The 22,236-nt window shown below is 34.1% G+C and overlaps 2 protein-coding genes across 16 annotated transcripts in view; one reads left to right on the top strand and one right to left on the bottom strand.

The window, feature by feature from the left end:
* The window catches only part of Sbf (SET domain binding factor), a 59,900-nt gene extending 47,621 nt beyond the window's left edge, over window positions 1-12,279 (top strand). For 2 of the 5 annotated variants that reach the window (XM_085195975.1, XM_085195973.1), the window contains 15 exons: window positions 227-332; window positions 580-731; window positions 1,261-1,406; window positions 1,536-1,746; window positions 2,018-2,153; window positions 3,983-4,165; window positions 4,553-4,720; window positions 4,867-5,025; window positions 5,409-5,432; window positions 6,467-6,612; window positions 7,465-7,612; window positions 7,748-8,175; window positions 8,412-8,491; window positions 8,672-8,754; window positions 9,133-12,279. In XM_085195975.1, the coding sequence (XP_085052101.1) occupies window positions 227-332; window positions 580-731; window positions 1,261-1,406; window positions 1,536-1,746; window positions 2,018-2,153; window positions 3,983-4,165; window positions 4,553-4,720; window positions 4,867-5,025; window positions 5,409-5,432; window positions 6,467-6,612; window positions 7,465-7,612; window positions 7,748-8,175; window positions 8,412-8,491; window positions 8,672-8,754; window positions 9,133-9,225 (2,263 nt within the window). In that variant the 3' untranslated portion in view covers window positions 9,226-12,279. Of the gene's footprint in view, window positions 1-226; window positions 333-579; window positions 732-1,260; window positions 1,407-1,535; window positions 1,747-2,017; window positions 2,154-3,982; window positions 4,166-4,552; window positions 4,721-4,866; window positions 5,026-5,408; window positions 5,447-6,466; window positions 6,613-7,464; window positions 7,613-7,747; window positions 8,176-8,411; window positions 8,492-8,671; window positions 8,755-9,132 lie in introns of those variants that run through there. The other 3 variants (XM_085195974.1, XM_085195976.1, XR_014878631.1) reach the window with 2 other exon arrangements.
* A 158-nt stretch (window positions 12,280-12,437) lies between these two features.
* Window positions 12,438-22,236, bottom strand: part of Synd (protein kinase C and casein kinase substrate in neurons protein Synd) — a 99,986-nt gene continuing 90,187 nt past the window's right edge. For 4 of the 11 annotated variants that reach the window (XM_085195984.1, XM_085195985.1, XM_085195982.1 and 1 more), the window contains 7 exons: window positions 21,837-22,063; window positions 20,589-20,709; window positions 18,881-19,117; window positions 17,456-17,557; window positions 16,422-16,561; window positions 15,286-15,485; window positions 12,438-14,481 (listed from right to left, as the gene is read on the bottom strand). In XM_085195984.1, coding sequence (XP_085052110.1) covers window positions 14,369-14,481; window positions 15,286-15,485; window positions 16,422-16,561; window positions 17,456-17,557; window positions 18,881-19,117; window positions 20,589-20,709; window positions 21,837-22,063 — 1,140 coding nt within the window. In that variant the 3' untranslated portion in view covers window positions 12,438-14,368. The remainder of the gene's footprint in view (window positions 14,482-15,285; window positions 15,486-16,421; window positions 16,562-17,455; window positions 17,558-18,880; window positions 19,118-20,588; window positions 20,710-21,836; window positions 22,064-22,236) is intronic. The other 7 variants (XM_085195988.1, XM_085195990.1, XM_085195986.1 and 4 more) reach the window with 2 other exon arrangements.

The following is a 22,236-nucleotide window of genomic DNA, read 5'->3' as shown; positions in this document are numbered from 1 at the left end:
ACAGCATTAGAAACATATTAAGTGCGAGAGGTAACTCTGGCCTCACTGAGTACTGAGATCAGTAAGTTCAGCCAATCAAACTTTTATGAAATTAAGAAAGATACTTTTTTTTATAAGAGACATTACAATGTTAATAGTATTAAACAAATGTCAGAATTGTATTATGTTGTAATCGTAAAACAGTTTTATCAATATTATTTTAAATATAATTTAATTTTATATATAGATCAGCGGCGTCCCACCATAAGGGTGTAATGGGTATGTTGAAGGGCTCAAGCCACCAGACACCCGGTAACACCCAGGGCACTGAAACAACATCCAGTTTAGAACAAGTAAGTTAAGAATATAATTATTTATACGGCATTGAGTTCTGCCACTCAACACGCAATGCCTCCAGAATTCGGCAGAAAGTGGGGAACGGAGTGTCTTAACCCGTTATTTTACCTATTATAACATATTATATATGTATTACTATATACATACCGCATATAGTCTCTAAAGACTAGATTTCCTCTGCCTACTATTATTCTATATGCAGTAGAGATTGGAATCATAAATAAATATATTATTTTTTCCCAGGAAAGATATCTAGCTACCCTTGTAGCACTAACACCAGCATCGAGAGGTGAACTGGAAGATTCTAGTTTAAGCCTAGACTCTTTACTACTGTGCTGTGAGGAACAACAACATAATCATACACCATTGTTGAGTAAAGCTGCTGGGACTTTGGGGTGTGTTATTATATATAATATTTATTGCTACATATTAATATTTCTTATTAACAATAATAATACAATTAACAAGAAAAATGTTAAATTTTATGATTATAATTCTCATTGTGTGTTGAGTGATTCAACACTTTGAAATGCTTTGTCTTGTTCAGAGCAAGGAAATGAAAATAATTCATTTCTCCTGAATGGAAAGTCTTCAACTATAGCGTGTGTATACGATGCGCTACTGCTGCTTGTACTACACTACTGCTTCCATTTTCTTGCTTTACACTACTGCTTCCATTTTCTTGCTTTACACTACTGCTTCCATTTTCCATTTTTTTTTAAGAAAAATTTAAATTTGGTCATAACTATTTAATAAGAAAAATGATTCAATAATCCAAACTGAAATTGTATTGTAAATGTGGGGATTTTAAGGTACAGAATATATCTCATATAGGGATCGAAAATCGACATAGTCGCAGTTGCCTATGGTGACGTAATATATGGATGGCCCATAATCCTTAATTTTGTTTTGTTTTCTTTTCAGTGTACTAGGTCGAGGCAGTGCAGGCAAGGGCGGTACGACGGCACGCCACTTCGGGAGATGGGGTTCCCTCAAAGACAGGAGACAAGCCTCACATTTAGATCTGTACGTGCCGAGACAGCGATTATCCACAGTTGATTTGGATTCTGGTAATGTTTTATTGTCCTACTAATATTATAAATTTGAAAGTTTGTAAGGATTTGGATTGTCAAATAAATATATTAATTATTTTTGACAATTAAATGAATATTCTTATATTCGTACTTTTATATTCACAGTGTCTGGTGACGGTGTAGGTTCCACGTCTGGTCGTCGTGCAGCACTCTACGTATTGTCAGATAAGGGTGGCTTGGGAAGTACTTCAGTGGGAGTTGAACCTGTACCCGTCGAGTATCCAGACGCAAGGGCAACTAAGCATGCCTTTAAGAAGTTGCTACGGGCCACTGCACCATCAGCGCCTCAGACACCAGATGAGCCTGGGTTTTTGAAGTTAGTTTTTTTTGTTTTTGTTGTTCGATTCCAACTCGAGGAAAAAAAATATTTAATATTTTAATTTTTTCGCTGTAGTGTCGAGGCAAAGCGTACTTTCACGCCGCCCTTTCAAACGCCGTGGGGTTGAGTTCCGTTACTCAACAGGCAATGCTTTGAGAATTTAACTTAAAGTGTGGAGTGGGCTGTTTTAACAGTAGGCTTCCTCGGCCTACCCTGCTACAAGCAGGATATAGCGTGAATTATAACATAAAATTTATATATATTCCAGGCTTGTAGAAGAATCCGGATGGCTATGGCAATTGCGCCAGCTGTTCCAGCTCTCAGGGGCCGTTGTCGACTTGCTGGATGTCCAAGGTTCATCTGTCCTGTTATCTCTGGAAGATGGATGGGATGTCACTGCGCAGGTATTTGTGGTTAACGTGTGGTTGCTGTTATGTGGATTTACTTATTTTGTAGTTAGTCAATATAATTAATAAATATTTTTCCTGATACGATTACACAAATATCTTGATGAAACTATTAATTAAATAAACTACTACAATTTAAAGTATGTTATAGTCTGGCAAACATGTTATTGATAATGGGAAGCACGCGCGGCAAATTGCGCAGAAAGCGTATTTTGATGTCTGCACATAGACACCCGCTCACGCCGGACCGATTCCCCGTAAGGGCACGCGGGGAATCGTTGCGGGGTGTGACCGGGCTACGGTACAGTCGAATGCAACGCTATCAGTTCATTACTATGAAATATGAATATAATATCATATGATAGCATCATATATAAGGAATGGCGTAGTAGAGCATATTTATCTAGTAATATTATAAAAATTAGTAAAAAATACCAAAGCAAAATGCAAAATGAAGATATGGTAAATTGAAAAATTAAATAAAAAACTGAATTAAATTATTATAATGAGGCCACATACAAATCTTCTCAATCCAAATTCAATAAAAAAAGTAAAATTTAAAAAGTAAATTTAATATGTAAAACATGCAAATAAATACAAGATTTTGGCGTTAGGCAACATGCAAAATCAACTTATGGGTAAGTAAATAATTTTTTTGATTATGGAAATAGAGGTCTTAACAAATAAATTATGTTAATAAATTATATCTCCAAATTAAATCAAAATTTTATTACCGTTTTATTTAAAACGTTAATTAATGCATGCAAGAAAGTAAAAAACAAAAATTGACAAATAATAAAGCAAATAATCAAAACGGTAAAAGGCATTTTTGTTTACAATTAATTATATTCTTGTTTGAACAATATAGTGTGAGCTCGATTGTACCTTTAAAGATGTGTGGGTGCGAATTTTCTGTAGCGACGTAGCGCTCACACTGACGCAAATGGCAAACTATGGCAAAGGGATACCGCACTCTCATTTTTTGTACCTCAAAATTTATTGAAATAATTTACCCAATATTATTTTCTTTTATAAAATCTTTAAGAAGTTTAAATATTGCCAGATATTTCTTTATTCATATTGCATAGTTTATAAGCTTGTATTATGCACACTGAATGTTTATGTTGTACATAAGTGTGTATATAGTATATACACATATACGTAAATATCATGTGCCATTAGTTATATAAGCAGAAGCTTAGAATTGATTAATTATTTATTGACTCAAAAATGTCATTATACTTTTCGGGCTAGTCTTGATTTTATTCTCGACAACAATGTATGGAACAGCTGATTATTTTGCGATATTTAGATATCTTCATAAAATTTTCGTTTTGTATAATTTACTACAACATAAACATGATCAGATATTTTAATTATCGTATAGGTAAATGTGATTTGCTAAGCGTGAGGTAAAACAACATAACAGGGTAACACTGATCGAACGTTCTCTGCGCATACGTATACTGCGCAATTTGCCGCGCGTGCTTCCCATTATCAATAACATATTTGCCAGACTATACTTACTTTACTAAAGGCAGAGAACCTAGACCTTAGATCGTTCCTTATTTCCGCTTAATTTTCAGAAAATGGCATTCAGATTAGTGGCCCTTAAGGCCGTGCTTTATTTACCAGAGCATGGAAATGGAAATAATTCACATATAATCATCCCACCGTGTCGATCTTATTTACAAACAGACATGAGGCTCAATCAATGTTTGTAATGAATTTTATATTTATAGGTTAAATACAGAAATAGGAAAATTTTATAATTCTTACTTCAATTTATTAGTAATCTACATAAAATAAATACACTTTTATTCTAGATATCATCCCTATCACAAATCTGCCTCGACCCCTACTACAGAACACTCGAAGGTTTCAGAATATTAGTGGAGAAAGAATGGCTAGCACTAGGTCACAAGTTCCAACAACGGTCCAATTTGACAGCGGCTCCTCAACAAGGATTTACACCCACTTTCTTAATGTTCCTAGATGCTGTACATCAGGTATGATTGGTTTTTACCTTTTATTTAAATATTCGTAAAATATAATATATATGAGAGGCCAGTGGGTAAACGCGACAGGTTTTAGGTTCGATTACCACTTGAGAAAATGAAATATTGAATATTTTCATTTCCTCGCTCCGGTGCAAAGCGAGACGTTATGTTCCATCAACTCGCAATGCTTCCAGAATTCGGAAGAAACTGCAAAATGAAACAATTATAGACAAACTATAATTTGCTAAAAGGACTAAAAAAAGATTTGTATTTTATGGGTTATGAAAATGATATTTTTACCAATTTCTAATAATTTTTAATAATTTCTTAATCATTTATATTATAAATATCAACCAAGTGCGTGTAATGAATTCTCACATTTACTATTCTCCACAGCTACAAAAACAATTCCCACTCGCTTTCGAATTCAACGAGTACTACCTCCGTTTTGTGGCGTATCACAGTGTGTCGTGTCGGTTCAAAACCTTCTTGCTGGACAGTGAGGCGCAACGGGCAGAGTTGGGCATTGCGGGGGAGGAACGGAGAGTGGAGGCTTCTCGGATGGTATGCACAAGATTATAAGTTTTAAGCTACTATGTAGTTGTTGTTCAAGTTTTGAAACATTAATATATTATATTTTGTCGAATCCTATACGCATGATTCAGCGTGAAGCTCTATATATTTTTAAGATAATTTTACCGGGTTTTAAGGGCGTGGAGACGGGTGGTCCCAGTGGATTGGCGAGTGTGGCGACAGGAGAAGGCGAAGAGGGGCGAAATGCCTTAGGTTTATTCGAATATATTGAACGTTTACATCAAAGATCACCAGTCTTCTACAATTTACTCTATACACCAGATCTGGACAATCCGGTTTGTTTTTTTATATATTTAAAATGGATATTTTAAATGTGTTTTATGTGATGTACGGTCCACGTGTCACGGCCGTGGTGGAAAATTATCAAAAATAAAAAAATCTAATCAAATCTGTGCAGCCATCTGCAGCTCCTTTCAGGGCGACCACCACTCAGTGACTGTATACTAACAAGAATTTATTATTCATTTCTGTCCTTTTTAATTGAACATTTGGTTGAAATTGGTTTTACTTTTGTTTCTAATCCTTAAACACTATAACATAACTAACTAAAATTATATCTGTTTTAATTAATTGAGTCAGTAATCGAACTCGATACTGTCTCTAAACAAATGTCAGTGTTTTTTAAAACAATAATTTTTGCATTAACGCTGCTATCCAGCGGTCGACGGTCTACTATGACCCAGTGCGTATTACTTGGTAATTATTACATATACATACATATATCATAACAGATGAACAGTTATGCTTTAATATATTATATTTATATATATATAGTTGGAAATATATATACTTTTAAACATTTTTTTGTACTGCTAGTTAAATTGTGAATTGAACTGACTATCGTAATTAATAGTATTTTTATATGCAATTTTACATATATTTTTTTATTTGAAACCAATCTTATTTTTTGGTCATTTTTTTGTTTACTTTACAGAAGTATTTTTAAGAATTTGTAGTGTAAGTTTAATTGTTTTATATATTTAAATTATAGCATATTCGGTATATTTTTGTGAGTAAATATGCTTGTATATACATTGCGTTATAATATTTATACATATACATACATATATTTATGGCCGCTATTGCACGTGTTGCATGACATGAACGGCTTTGATAAATACTTATAAATTTCACTTTTTTTATAACAATAAATAATAATATGCCCAAATCTCTTCTTTTTTTCTTTTCTTTCTGTTTAATTGATTAATATTCTTATTTATAAAAACATGTACATATTTATGTTATTGTATTAAAGTTTCTTTTTTAAGTTAGTGTGTTCAAATACAATGAAAAAAGAAAGAGAAATTAAAATTATTTAATGAATACTGCTTACATTGAAATAATATAATTAATGAGCTATGACGTCATAAGCCTTGTTCGTTTCTAGAGAGCTAGAATGAAATTGAAGCATATGAACAACTTTCATTTTTTTCATACTAAACAGCAATATCTAATAATTGTTTCCATATTTCAAGCAGTCTTTAGTTTGTACTCTAAGTCCAGTAATATTTATTCAAAAAAACAGGAATTATTAAGACAATATTTTTATTTCAATTTTCAAATATGAATTTGAATACTATGACATAGAGATACCTATAAAACATTTATTGTTCTAGCATATTACCGATACTTTACCATTTTCAAATACTTAAGGTATTGTTTAACGTATTATAATGATTTCAGGCAAATAACTAATAAATTTAATAAACTTTTTAGGTGTTACGGCCCGTCAGTGCGATAAGCAGTTTAGAAGTATGGGAGTACTACGTTAGCGAGGAGCTGTCCCACGGAGCCCCATATGACCCTGACCTGTGGCCCGATGAGAGAAATCAACCTGTTAATAGGAGATTGGTTGTTGCTGGGTAAATAATATTTTTATAGTCACGCATATAATAGGATAGGCAGAGGGGACCTAATGTTAAGTTACTCTGTTCCCACGCAACGTCCAATTTTTTAAATGTATTGAGTAGCATAATTCAACGTGGTCTTGTCTTGTCTTGTTACCAAAAAGAGGAAATTATATTAATTCATTCCCTTGATTGGGCATCGAACCCACAACCATTAGGGTTTACAGTCGGACAATATTCTACTGTGCTATGATAGCTTCTTATAAACTGATTGATTGGTTTGAGTTTTCGGACTTTGATTTTAATTCCTCTTTTAAGACAATTTTTTGTCGTACAGTACTTATTCTTCATATAAAAGTTCTTATTGATCGACTGCCTAGAAATTCTTCCAGGAACGAGGAAAACGGTATTTTGTTTTATAGTCTAATCTACAGGGTGGAAGAGGCAGCGCTTCTTTTACTGAAACTGCATATAGGGTAAAATATTTCTAACCCAGAATTAAAAAAAATAATCAAGGTACCTCAACGGTTTGGACGTAGGATTTTTTTTTCATTTCACGATTTTTATCCATACCTGTATTTCGTGTCACGCACACATACGTATGCGACGTTGCCGCTTTGACAGGTAAGTGTGTGCGTGCCTATGTTATACTACGTTAGTACGTTTTATTTTAAAACGATAATTTTATTATTTATATTGTTTGAAAAAAAAAACTTTTTCATTTTTGAGAATTATTTTTTTTCAGAATTATATTAGGCTTTTATAGAGTAGTTAAAACTGTGGTTTCATTTAAAGTGGCGCTGACAAATCCACCCTGTATAAATCTCTAATATTAATGTTAACGTTTTTAAACACGTTTTTCCACAGCTACGACAGCATAACACGGTGCATGCCCGATGCCTTCACCGGTCTCTTGGAGCGTCTCCGACAGCTGGAGCTGGAGCTGGGACATCTGCCGCAGAAGTGGAGGGTCAGGTGGGACCAGCTTGAGTTGCCCAACACTTTGGAGTTGCAGGTGGGTGTCGTTTGTAATGATTTGATGATTTATTTAAAATTCCATAATTTATAAAAAAAAATTATATATATTCTTTGTTTATTTGAATTTATTTATTATATTGGATTTAATTTAGTATTGTAACTTCATTTTCAGCGAAACGCGTCAATGTGCAGCGGTGTTGTACGCCGCGCGACCGCCGCGGCTCACCGCCGTGGTACCCTCGAAGTCCTCGCCCGGGCTCGTCTCGCAGCCGCTCCCCCTCCCCCCTCCCACCGTTGGACCCCAGCACCAGCTGCCCCTCCCGCTAAATGCGATCACTGCTCAGAGTTGTTATGGGGGGCATTACCTGGAGCCCTAGGGCTTCGTTGTCCGGACTGTGGGGTCTTGTGTCACGAGAGGTGTGCAGAAGCCCTCGCTCTTCCCTGTGCGAGGGTCAGAGAGAAACCGGAGGTGACGTCACATGGACCTCACGTCCCACCGCCGCCCTATTACGAGCACTTCTCGAGTAATGTAGCGGAGAATAGGACCCATGAGGGGCATTTGTACAAGCGGGGTGCTTTGTTGAAGGGCTGGAAACAAAGGTTGGTATATTTTTTAGCTTGATTATAACTGTATTCTGCATGGGGTAGGCGGCACCGTTGAATTGTCGATCCATAGCGTATTGCCTGGTGGAACTCAACGCCGCACTTTGTCTTGTTATCAGAGCGAGGTTATACTAATTCGAAAAATGTATCTTTTGGAATCTTATCAGATCATAATTAAGCTGTCGTAGTATAATACAGTAATAAAGCAATACAAAATAACGACTACTTCACAGATGGTTCGTTTTGGATTCTATAAAACATCAGCTTCGATATTACGACGCGATGGAAGACTCGCATTGTAAAGGATTTATTGGTAAGTAAAATAATGCATAAATATTCATTATTGAAAAAAAAACTAGAATTCAATATTTTTTTATCTAAGACAATGTACAGCAAGTTACTTATTTTTAATAATGTAAATAATAATATATCGTGAGTAAAATATATAATAATAATGTTGGTGGTATTTAATTGAATGTCGAATGTTTTACAGACTTAGCAGAGGTCCTGACAGTGATGCAAGCGCCGCCCGCGCCCGGACCTCCTAAGAAATGCGACGATCGTTCATTCTTTGATGTAATTATTTATATTTCACTTGCCAAGTATATAAAACACAATATTAACTTTTTGTATTAGAATTTATGTTCGAAAGACATAAAATATTTCTATATAACAGACATTTCTTTTTGCACATCTTTTAAATGTAATGGCGCACATAAGTATGTATATAGTATATACATAATACACAAGTAGTACTTAAAATGTATAAAAATTATGTTAATGTAGTTTCACACAGTATCCCGCACAAAACAGGGGGCCGGCAGAACCTGGCAACCTAGTGTCACACACATTCCATTCCCATTAAGACAATTCCCTACTTTTGGGTTTAATTCTGGAGGCATTTCATTTATATCATTGTATTATTGTAATATGATATATAATTTGTAATTCCAGTTACGTACAAGCAGACGGACGTACAACTTCTGCGCGAGCGACGCCAACGCCGCGCAGGAGTGGATAGAGAAATTGCAGGCCTGCTTACAGTGATGCGGCACGACCACGACACGACCACCACCCAAGATACGGTGTGTGTAAAACAGACACGATTTGTTTTATTACGACGTGACTGACGTAACGCTGACGACTCGTGTATGGTGAACGGTATATAATCTTGGTCTAACCTATAAGTAAGGAAATAGTTGAAATAGAAATATATTTAGGCTATTTGTATAGAAGAGGTATTCTGAATATTGCATTTAATCTATTATTATTTATAGGTTAGATTATTATTTTGATAGTTATCTGACGCAATAAAGACCGCAAAATACAATGGCTTGATCTTATTTGATTACATTATTATATTTGAGATGTTATTGTGATTAACTTAATTTGTTATTGAACATTTTAATATCTAATTCTGATCGTTGACAAAATTTGATTGTTAAATGACTCGTAAGCTGTGACTTCATTTCTTCCTAGGTCTAATATTGTAAACATTCTTTAAATATGATGTTTTGTTAGAACAGATTTTCTTTTTTATTTTTCAAAATATGTTTGATTTACAACGAATTAATAAATAATTAGATACACAACATATCACATGAATTTTTTTAGATATTGATGATACATAATTTAGTAACGATTAGATTACATTTTAGTTTGTCTGTCCCCGCTTTTTTTTTACTTCTTCAATCGTCTTTTACTTAGCTTGTTTAAGTGGAGAGTCAGCCTTTTACTTAGGATATCTTAACTTTTGCTCATTGTATGCGCAGGCGTCTAGGGTTACCTTCAGAGCCACGGCTCATCGACTGTACGGTATTGCGCTCTGCTGTATATAAATCAATTATTTGTTATTTTTTGATTGTTGAGAATTGTAAAAACTTTTGACTTTCAACAAATACAGTCGACTACTTAACTGTGCGAAGTTAAAATAATATAAGACATATTCTAATATGCATAAATAATGATATTTAAAATGTTAATTAACATTTTTTTAATTATTTTGTTTTTATATTGAAAGGCACTTAGGATCTTATTCAATCATAAAATCGAATTAAGTGCTAAATATAATAAAAAATACAGTTACTAGTGAAAATTATGACATATATTACTTGAACCAATCAATAATCCAGATTATTTAGAATAAATCTGGTAAAAGTTATGGACAATTATCCTCGATGTCGTTCTTTGTTTATGGTTTGATGATCGCAGCTTTCTCGCTGTATTCCTCATAGAGAGGCAGAGAGAACTAGGTGTTAAGATACTCCGTCCTTAACGCCACTATTAAGAGAAATAGGAAATGCAAATTATTGATGCTAACATAATTAATTCATATATATATTATATTTCCATTCAAAAGAATGGGGAGTGCCTTGATACTAAGTTCTCTGTGGATTCCTGTCTAAGTTTGCAATTAAAAATAAATACTTAAATTGGTTCCCTCGTAAAATATATAACTATAATGACCAATAATTTTAAAAAGTTAGGACCTTATTATTGTTTAATAACTTCACTCGAATATACACGAAAATGAAAACATTAATGACGTATTTATTATATACTAATTTATTAAATTTGTGACGAAACACCCGTCAGTTTGTTTATGTAAAGTATCAGTATATTGATAAATAAATTAAATTGGGGGACTTAAGGTATAATGTAAGGCATTGTTTAAAACTTGAACCTGCACTTTTCCTACATAAGCGTGTGACTTAACACTCCAGTGGATATTTTACCAATTTATTTTAAATTACTTTTCATTTAGTTAAAAAATGAAAAATTCGAAAAGATTGAAAACTGTACACGCATTTCATTCTTGAGTTTTTGAAAAACAATGTGACCACTCCTATAACGCCCTCCCTCCCCTCTTCCTCAAACTGCGCTATGCACAGTGCGGTCAACGAGTTGTGGATGCAATAAAGTTTGTTTTCTGGACCTTTGCACCTTGTACACTCGGGAAAAAAATATCAAAAGAAAAATCTTAAAATGAAATCTGTGCAGCCATCTACAGCTAACTTCAGGGCGCCCACGACGGCCATGATATTTTAAACAGCTTAGCTGCGGCAAAGTAGGTCTAAAATCGAACCCGCGACCCGCGTCGATCTCGCGAAGCAAGTTTATAATAGACTTAGTACTAGAATATATTGTTACGTTGTTTATTTGTACATATTTTATTATCATATTATTATTATTATTGTTGTGTAAAGAATTCTGTTCCATTTATATTTTTGTTTAACAAATTTATTTTGTGTATTATTGTAATTGTAAATTGTCTATATTTAATCATCACACCAGTTGATAGGTATCGAACTGGCGACCATCGGCGTTGTACGCCGTTTTAAAACCCGGTTGTCACTTAGTTTTGTAAATATTTTATTTTGTCATTTAATAGGTATGAATCCACTATTATAATTTTTGTATGTAAATAAATAGTATCATCAGTTTTAAACAAGTATATTTAAGAATTATTATATAATATGTAACTATTTTAAAATTATATTTTGTATTGTACCCATTCAAATATGTATTGCGATTTATAGTTTATTTTTTTTTCTACAAATGATGGGGCGTTTGATTGAGATTAGTATCGCATGTCGGTGCCAAATGTTGTAATATTGAAGTTTTTTTGTGTAATAAAGTCTTGTTTTACTGTTTTGACTAAATAATGGTCACACTCACAGATATCCATTATCTTTTAATTGGCATTAAGCCATTTATAAGCAATTATTGTTCTTTAAAAGCTAATTAATATCTCTGAGTGCTTCTGAGTGTAACTTAATGTAAGTTTTATTTATTGTTAGAAATACTCTATATAGTAGGTATGATCTTAACCTAGCTATAACGATCTCCGCCGCTACATTTATAATCGTATTAAATCATATCAATTTAAAAGTAACTGAATTGTCGTAAAACAAGGCTTACAATATTACGGTTGGGAAGTATTCTCGTAAAAGTAAGTAGCTTCGCTTAACGTCTCGACGTCGATCATTTGATGATCTGATACTTTGCAAATTCAATGTAATGTACAGACAGCTTTGACTTACATTTGTGAGTGTCGTCTCACTACTGCGTACAATGGAAATAAACAAATTTTTAAAGTAATTACGTTTTTTATTTGGAAATATCCTTTTTATAACTGTATTTTTAATATTTCAAAATGTTGTTTCAAATTAAACTTTTATTCGAAAACTCAAAGTTATATATATTTTTTGGTTTACTATTAAAATTGTAAAGAGAAAAGAAAATAAAACACCATAAAGTCATATGTAACAATTTTATTTTACCAATATTAATAATATATTAACATATGTGGCCCTGAACCACGCTCTCTGATAACTGACAATAATAATATAATACAAAGATTTCCATCTCTCTGGACCCAAAACAAAACAACTGCACTACTCTAACATAATAATGACCTACGAGCGTCACGTGTCAATCAATAAAACGAAAACTGTCTAAGACGAGGTATAAAAGGAAAAAAAGAAAAAAAAAAAACATTCTCATAATATATTAATCGTCTATAACTAGTGGGGGGCTTCGTTAGGCCTTCGCCCCCTTATCGTACATTATATACATTATGAAATAAATATTCTATGCGCATACAATTATGTACAGACAACCGCGAGACACCCATTACTAATATATAAATATATATCACAATATATTATAATGCGGGAGTCCATTTGCTACGTAAGTTGGCTTTTTGGCTTAGCTATGTACCGACGAGGCAGCGGGTTCATACAAAGTAAAACTACATATCTACAATTCTGACACGAACTTCCGTTTGTCCATTGTACTTTCGTTTAATATACATTGCTAGTAGTTTTACAATGTATAGCTCACTTTGTAGTGGGGTCCGGACCGCCTCTCTCGGTGGTCGTCGCGCAAATTATACCTAAGTCAGTAAACGTCACTAAAACACTTTTTGGTTTCCACATTGTACAAATATTCTCCAAAAATACCCACAAATCAGTTAAAACTTGTAAAAACTTGGGCCGCGAGTGTAATTTTTTTTAAAAAATGATGTTAAAAGCGTCGAAAATTTGAGCCGCGACTGTCGGGGTCGTTGGTACAGAATTCAAGGCCGGTTGAAGCACGACTGACGCACAGCTCACATCGCTTACTATTTTCTAGGTCTATTATATAATGTATTTATAAGAGCGGGTCTAGGTACAAAATAAAATAACATCATTTTATAATAAATGATAACATAATATCTAAATGATATTGAATGATGAAAGAATGAATAATACAAAACAAAAAACACTTCTATATTTGTATACCAGTCCCGCTCTCTTACTCTATGCACTTTCTGAAACCACGAGGAAAGTCGGAAAACATCTGACAGTTATTCACAAAAGTACAAAGTCACATAAAATAAGGCAAAAGAAATCGATTTTTTCGTTATTTTTTACATTTCGAAATGGCATACTTATAAATGGCTATTTCTGAATCAATTAAAATAAAGTACTATTATTATAATAATAATAAAATGTACTTGATTTTATGTAATATATTGCCTTTATACAATGTTTTATCGTCACTTTGGAATAAAAATCTTATTTATAGCTTCACGCTGTATCCCGCATACAGCAAGATAGGCAGGGGGAACGTAGTGTTAAAACAATTCGATCTCCACACATCGCCAAATTTTCGAGACATTGCGTGTTGAGTGGCGTAACTCAACGCCGCACTTTGTCTTGTTACCAGAGTGAGGAAATGAAAATAATTTCCCCGAGTGAGAATCGAACCCACAACCGTCACGTTTACAGTCAGACGGCTTCAGTGCAACTGACATCGTCACTTACCACCAGGTGAGATAGCTGAAAAATGCTTACCCATCTTCAATAAAAAAAAAACATCTAGAGGACTAGACTAAAAATTTTCTAAAAACAGCGTTTTTAAATCTACTTTTTTAAATGAACTAAAAGTAAATAAAAATATTTTTTACAAACAAAACGTAAAATTTTCGATTATTGTGAGTAATCAGTGACATTGGCCTGAAAGTTATCCGACACATCGCTTTACACTCTCATTTACCAAAAAAGGCTAACTAACTACGTCTAGGTACTACGGCGTAGTGCTTCGAAGCGCTACAGTGCTCCTCGGTGCTTCGGAGTGCTTCGGCGTGCTTTGGAGTATTTCGGCGTGTTTCAGAATACTTTGCATGCTTCGGAGTGCTTCGCGGTTAGTGTCCGACGGGCTCCACGTAGTTTGCGGGGTAGAGTCCCACGCGACCGTCTTTGCGCCCTTTACACCAGCCCTGCTCGTCCTCGTCTTCTAGTTTTTCGAATAAATCGCCTAAAACAACATGGTTTATTATAAATTTTATATTTTATTTTAGTACAGGGCCATCTATTAATTACGTCACACAAAACTAACAATGTTCTGACACCTCTCTTGTCCCTGTCACAACTGGTCGTATCTGTGAGACCCTCGACATAGTGTGACCTCTTGAAGGAACCAATATTCAAAATTTAAAACAAGAGTTCTGAAATTATGTATATTACGTATGATGACGTAATTCATAGATGGCCTATAACATCATCCCTATCCGATATTTGCGTATGCGTATGTACAAAGCTTGTCTGGTGACAGTACCGCAACCGTGTGATAAGATCTGTTATCAGAGTCATACAAGCCTCAGTCGTAGTTGTTAGATCGAGCGCTCGACGTGCCACGTGCATTCGAAGCACGAATCATCGTCATCTGCATAGCGATCAAATGTATAAAGCACATGATGTTTATTTATTACTCATCCACTTAAAAGTGGAGAACCATTTTAAAAAAATTAATTACTGTTATACACCTAACACTAACAAGATGAAATGACTTGAGCATTAGTTTTCCATTACACATTTTTGACAATAATCTATTTATTTTAAATATCATTTTTTATGACACTATAAAGATACAGTTTGGTAGCGCCCGACTGTAAGTTTCATTCGAAATCATAGTTAGAGTCATATTCTTCACTCCACATCTAATTACTTGGAAAGTTTATAACACAGTGACTTAGCACTAACTACCCTTGCTTGTCACTCAAAATAATTTTTCAGTACCGAAGCTAGGTCAATTCGAACAAGGGTACCACCACGTTCCTACCTTGTCTAAAGCTAAGTTCATCGCTCTCAGCGCCGGTGTAGTCGTAGAGCGCGCGCACGGGCACGCCGGGCTCGCCGGTGTCGGTCAGCGCTCCCCCCGATTCCTCGTCCCACTCTTCCTCCTCGAAAGGATTGTCTTTGCCGAGGCTGTCCTTTGCGGGGGACGTTTTGGCAGATTTAGGTGCTGGTGCTGTGCCATTTCTGGAATTTTGGATTAATGTTTATTAATTGGTTAGAGTGTGGAGGAACAGAAATCTATGTATGGTCATCACTGGGAATAAAAATGGCTTTAATATGGATGATGAACACATTTGATATGAGAGAAGCTGTCGTCGTTGTCGCAGCGGCACACAATTAGATGGTCATAGGGATGGGGCTATTCTATTCAAATAGCAGTAAAATGAGCCAGCTCTGACTATATTTCTTTATTATATTTATACTCTATGTTTATCATTTGTCTACTTTGCTAAGCAGGAAGGCATGGATGATAGCAGCCCGATTTCTTTTAGGAATGTTTAATTTCTTTACGTGTTAGGTATCCATTAAAAGATAGATTGAGAATGGATTGCTATCTAGCTATATCCTTCCTTCCTTGTTTAGTAGCAAAAAACAAGAACTACGTTATAAAAAATATTCAAAAATAATTTTAACCTTTTTCACAATATTTTTTCCATAACTCCTAAATATACGAAAAAAAAAAATATCTAAACATTATTTTTTGCTATAATACTTAAAAATAAAAACAAATAAACTAACTCAATATCAAATAAACTAACTCAATATCGACGAGATCCGTAAATTCACAGAGCTTGTACCGCGAATACGTAACGTCTCTGAGGGAGCGACACTGCGCCGCGCACGACGGTCCACACGCGTATATATCTAAATGCTGGATGCTAATAAGGTAAATATGATTTTAAAGAAAATGACAACTTTAAATTTCAAAAAGATGGTGTGGTATGTCACACATCCAGGAAAACGATTGTTCTGCTAAGTGCAGTAAGTGTTGTTTAAAAAAATCGGCGTAAAGTGAAGAATGGAGTGTATTAACACTGGGAACCTAGTCTGTATACTGCTGGAATTGAAAAAGTAAATACAATCCCTAATTCATCTGTAATATAATAAAACAGTACTTACGTAACAGCTATAGGTGCACTTATATTTTTCTTGTCAATAGTGTTGTTAGCGCTACTGTTGTTCTGTACGATAGTGTTGTTTGGCGTTTCAGAGTGGTTAGGGGTCTTCGCCGCTTTGTTGTTCGTGATTGGTGGAAGTTCCTGCATCATTAACACAAGTTACAGTAGTTTGTCCTTCGAGCCAGAGGTATTGTAGAATTAACGGGAATTAAAAATATGTATATGTATTTATTTTGAAAATTATTGTTTGCTTCAAAAAATATATTTTAAATATGATTAAAATATGTCTTACATATATAAATATAGAAATAGTATAAAAATGTATATCTAATGTTAGGTTTATTATTTTTAAACGTGCCAATATGCATAATATCGATAAAGCAACATCCATCATGCAACATTGATCGATAAAATAAAATAAAAAAGTATAAATATTAGAAATTGGGGATATAATAAAGCATATGTAATATAAAGATCGAAATGAGAATGACCCAAACACCGGTTACTCATATCTAATCGAAAAACGTATTTCATGCAAAGAATTTCTAAGTATAACATACTAGCAGATACTAAATAGACTGGTATCTATGCTTTTCATTCTCATTTAAATCCCACAAATGGGCCTAACCACACTTCTGGAAAGATATTAAAAAAATATTACTATAAAAATAGTTTTTCTTCTATTAATAAATATTCCTGGAAATGAAGAAAAATGTGTTTAGCCCCTTGTCTTATAACTTTTAAGTAAACGTAAGCAGCAAATTGCATAACTCAAATGACAATTCATATGATTTGAAAGTTGCTGTTCACGCAAAAAAATCATAAAAACGATCTCATTCAAACACTGACAACAAATATACTTAATAATGTCTTGAATAGGACCAATACACAGAATACGTATTTCTGGACGAAAAATGATATTTTAAAGCATTTTTTATGCCATTAAAAATAGGTAACAGAGAAAAGGACGTTTTTCTGTTTTTAAAATGAACATTGTCCAGAAATAAATATTCTGTGATGTATTAAAGGACGTACGTCTTCGCTGACTGGCCGTTGGTTGAGGAGTGTGATAGGCCCAGTCGGGAGGCTCTCCTTGGACTTGCCCTTCGCGATGTCCCGGAACTCCTCCGTGTATTCCTGGTTTGATACACGCGATCACAAGCGTTGGGATTTTGGAGACACGTTGGGACAAACAATAACTTTACATATTTTTAAGATTTCTAAGATATTTCGCCAATAGTTAATCAAATCATCTTATTTAAAAGTCCCAAAGTGTCTTCAAAAATTGGCGAAATCAAAATAATTAAAAAATAATAACTTAAAAACATTTAAAACAAAGCCGTGGACATTGTATCGACGACATCAAGCAAGTGGGGGTGTCGTGCTGTTCGACCATGCCTCAGCATCATATGATGTGTTATGCATGGTATAACATGTAAGGGGCGCATTAGAGTATTAAAAGTTTAAAAAGCGAGAACAAAGAATACATTCTGAATTTTATAAATAATATGTACTCAAACTAAAAGATTTTTAGCCCTAAATTAGTTTTAAGTCTGCTTAAAGAATAATTCAGTATAAAACCTAACTATTCCCTGAATAAAATATTTTTTAAGTCTCAACTGTACCATTTTTGTTTGGATTGGCTTTCGTCCAATTTTTTCGGATATTTCTTTAATTTTTCGTGTTCATTTATTTGTTGGTTTTCATAATTTGGATTGTGATATAAGTTTGTATACATTTGTATGTACAAGTTTAATGTAGCTAGAATTGACAGTGTTGATTTGTTTACATTATATACTGATTTTGGTTAGTGTTTTTTTATATTAGTCATTACCAAGATTTTTTTAAAAACAAAAAGATTTATGTTATGCTTAAGTTATTCAGATCAAAAGAAATTATTCCTTAAGAAAATAAATATTTTGATGTGAATATTTTTGAAAATGGGTAAATACACCAAGAGTAGAATCGAATCTCCAATATGTCAGATTACATGAAGGACTGTGATATACGAGTATGTAGTTTGGTAGCTGATTACTAACACATTGTGACTGTAGTATTGCAAAGCTATAACCGATGTTGCATCTCTAAGTGACAAGAGTATCGGGAGTGCACGCCTTGTGCGCGACATCGTTCGCTCTGTGATAGCGCCCAAACCAGTGACCGAACAGTGCCAGAATATAACCAAAAATGGTGAAACTATTGCCAAATTGTGATTATTGATGTTTTGCAGCGTGACATATAAAATTTGTATCTATCGGGAGATTTACAGAGCCGTATGTTTTGAAAATAAGTGAATTTTTGCTACTTTTTTGGAACTGTCTGCCACTTCCAATGTTGGCAAAAGCCAAAACGAAATAAACGAAATCGACTACAATAGCAATCGAATGACGATAATATTGAGTTAGTGCTATTACCAATTCCCCGACCAGCTCTGCGAATCGTCCCAACACAGTGGCGTACCATGAACGCTACATTATAGCATCTGCCGTTAGTATACACGCTAGTAGTGTCTGAGGGGGCTACTCTGCTCCCGCCTCCGAAGCAGACACTGGGCAGAGCTCTCCGGAATCTCCTCTGAGCGCGAGACCACGCGTCTCCGGTCAGAATGGAGCGAGTGCTGGCAATGTGAGTTATTACTGCTGAGGCGGCTGCTGGGAGGTATTTGTAACGTATCTCGGTGGTCTCCGGCGGTTCGTCCTTTTAAGGCAATATGGCAGTTTTCATATATTTTTATGTTAAATTATAACATTGGGGCCGTGCAACTGGTAATTTAATGAATGTTTACGCAGAAAAAGATAATGATCCAAATAAAGGAATGAGATGTCTTGATATGGCAAAGTACCACTTTTAATAATAACATCAGTTTAATGTATAATAATTATATAGTCTTTATCTTTGGTATTCTAATTTGAAAGTTTATTGCTTTTTAACTGACTTGAATATTACCAGAAATTTGATTTTAATTGGAGTTATAAGATAGCGGAGTAATTTACACGACCCAAGACTATCAATTCTATTCACGATTAAAGTCTTTAAAACCCCATTACTTTCTTAGTAAAAATTTATACGGCAATTTTCTCGTTTATAATTTAATTTGAAAGACTGTCGGGGCGCGATCCGTATTTCTTTATACAAGCGACAGTATAATACCGGCGGGAGCACCTGGGCCTTTATTACCAATTTGCGGTCCGCTGTCAATCCTCGCTACATTTTGTTAGACGCATTCACAAAAGGTTTAACCCAATTCTGCAAAACTTATTTGGGAGAGAACGTATATTATTCATCATAGATAATACCAAGTATTTTTAACTACGCTTATAATGACAATTTGATTAAATTTTATAATTTAGAATCATATAAAGTATGGAATAATTATCAGCCGTGTTTTACTAAGAATTATTTCATTGTACATATGTATGAGTTGACGGTCGTTTCGTAACGCCTGATATTTGAGCGTTCTGCGATCTACAGCAAACATAGTACGGTCAGTGTCAATATTAGAATTAGCGTTGAATGACTCAATCGCGAAGGTCAAAGAAGCTACCAACTAACTTTGAGTAGAAATCTAAATTTAGTAATAAAATATTTTTTATAAAGCGATATTGGTTATTAGTAAAAACAAAAATTTTACCAATTATATAGAAAAGAAAAGGAAGTACGTAGTTCATGCTCTATGTCTAAAGAAGTCCTGTCTAAGGGCTATGACTAGTTCAATAGAAGCATTCAGTTAACATCTGCATACTTTATATATACTGTATGTACGTATAGCCTGGTTGTCGTAGTAATGAGTTTAGAATTATTTAAGTAAAGACATGAGTTAATTTTTATTACAATATTATCAAAAATTGTGCACGGAATTTATATAGTGATATAGCACTACCTGAATTTATTTAATTCATGTTCACCCGGGCAAGCTGAATATCATTAAAGAATATAGTAAATAATACTGAAAATAATTCAAAAACTGACAGTATATTACAATATCACAAAATATTAATAAATTAATTCATTAGTATAAGTATCTCCAACTCTTCCCACGACAACCATACTATAAACTATCCTATCATAAAAAAAAGCATTCAGTTAATAAGTAAACGATATAAAAAAACTCAAATTGGTGGAAGAATCGGAAATGGGAGTGAGATGAGATGGATTAGAAGGTGCGTACCTCGAACTGCGGCCACGCCATGGCCATGTTGACGCCGTGGTTGTTGGCCCACCACTTCAGGTCCTTCTGATGATCGGCATTGTTGATTGTATGATGGAATTCTTCGTATATTTGTGGTAATCTGTAAATTTTTGGGTAGTGAAGTATTAACATAAACATTCATGGAAAAATAAGCATAAAATATACATTTATTTATGTAATGAGTATTTTATATGTATTACTTCTGTGGCAGTGTATTTTTTTTTCGTTTTGTTCTGTGACTTCCACCGATATTAGACATGACATCCATTTATCTGTGCAGGATTTAAACTCACAATTATTACGTTGAATCTTGTGCGATAACTTCGATAAATTAGGGGCTTAGGGGTAGGTTAGTTAGTGAGTCGGAAAGTTTAAAAAATGTTTGCATAAAAAATCTGTACATTTTGAAAAACGAATGCATGCATTTTAAAAATTAAGTCTTTCCAATTATGGCGTTTCGGCCTAGTTACCAAAACAAGAAAATGAAAATATATTATGCTATTTTCTAATTCATAGGCGTCGCGTTTGCGCCATGAAAATTTCAAGACTAACCATGAATCAACTTTATGATTTTTGGATGTAAAAAAATGTCACAAAATAAAGAATTTAGTGCAAATTAAATAAGATAAGATATAATTGTAACATTCCATACGTTTGTCAACTCAATACGTATCTATTTGCGCAGTTGCTTAACACGGTCTCTGTAACACGTATACATACCTATTACATGTTGGTATCTACACAATCGACTCGCATGAGATTTACAATTGATTGTTCGATCAAGATATGCTCTCGAGTTAATATTGTTGACAATTTACAGGAACCAAAATATTTTAAATAATTAGTAATTTAAGCGTAGAGAAACAGTTAAAAATATGTAACATGTAGTAAATATTGCTCAATTACTAACGAGTAATATAATAAATTAAATTCCGGATTAAGTGAATATTTGCTAACTCCATAAATACTCTCGCAATGAAACAAATCTATGAAAAATCCTTCTCCACTTACGTAATTTGGTATAACAAAATGAAATAATAAGATAATATCACTATAAAACACTACTTACTAAGGTAGTATTAGAACTATATCTCTTCTTACCAGCTTATATTGTATAGTATTATATCTTTTTTACTACTCCATACAACGTGAGGGTACACTGGCGAAATGATTAAAACCGGCACATTTGGAATGCAATAAGAAAAAAAAGAACAACGGAACACTTACGTAGGTTCTTTGCTAATATCCAAGCATTTATGGAAACTGAAGAGCACATCCTTGAAGAAGGTCAACCTCTGGGCTTCCATCTGCTGGCAGCGGTCGAACACGCCCGTCATGTCCTCGATGTAGCGCGGGTTATACGACGTGATCTCGGCGAGGGCCGCCTGGTACTTGTCTCTGTTTTTGGAGACATCGTCCCGGCATTTGGCCACTCGTTCCGCCATTTTCTTTACCTGAATCAAATGGTTTAAAATTGTCGATTACGTTGGTTTGTAAGTAAATTTTATTTACTTTAATTTAATTAATTTGTAGCAATAATATCTAGCTTATACTGATTTCTTTTCAGCTTTAGATAGTTTTATATAACGCATAGGTACACCAGGAGAGTCTAGTATCAAGACAATCC

The sequence above is a fragment of the Heliconius melpomene genome, chromosome 13 (genome assembly GCF_056956725.1).
Source record: "Heliconius melpomene rosina isolate 202511_hmr_F chromosome 13, ASM5695672v1, whole genome shotgun sequence".
NCBI classification, from domain to species: Eukaryota; Metazoa; Arthropoda; class Insecta; order Lepidoptera; family Nymphalidae; genus Heliconius; species Heliconius melpomene.
The sequence above is the reverse complement of the archived record's forward strand: the minus strand, read 5'-3'. Positions and strand labels throughout refer to the sequence as shown.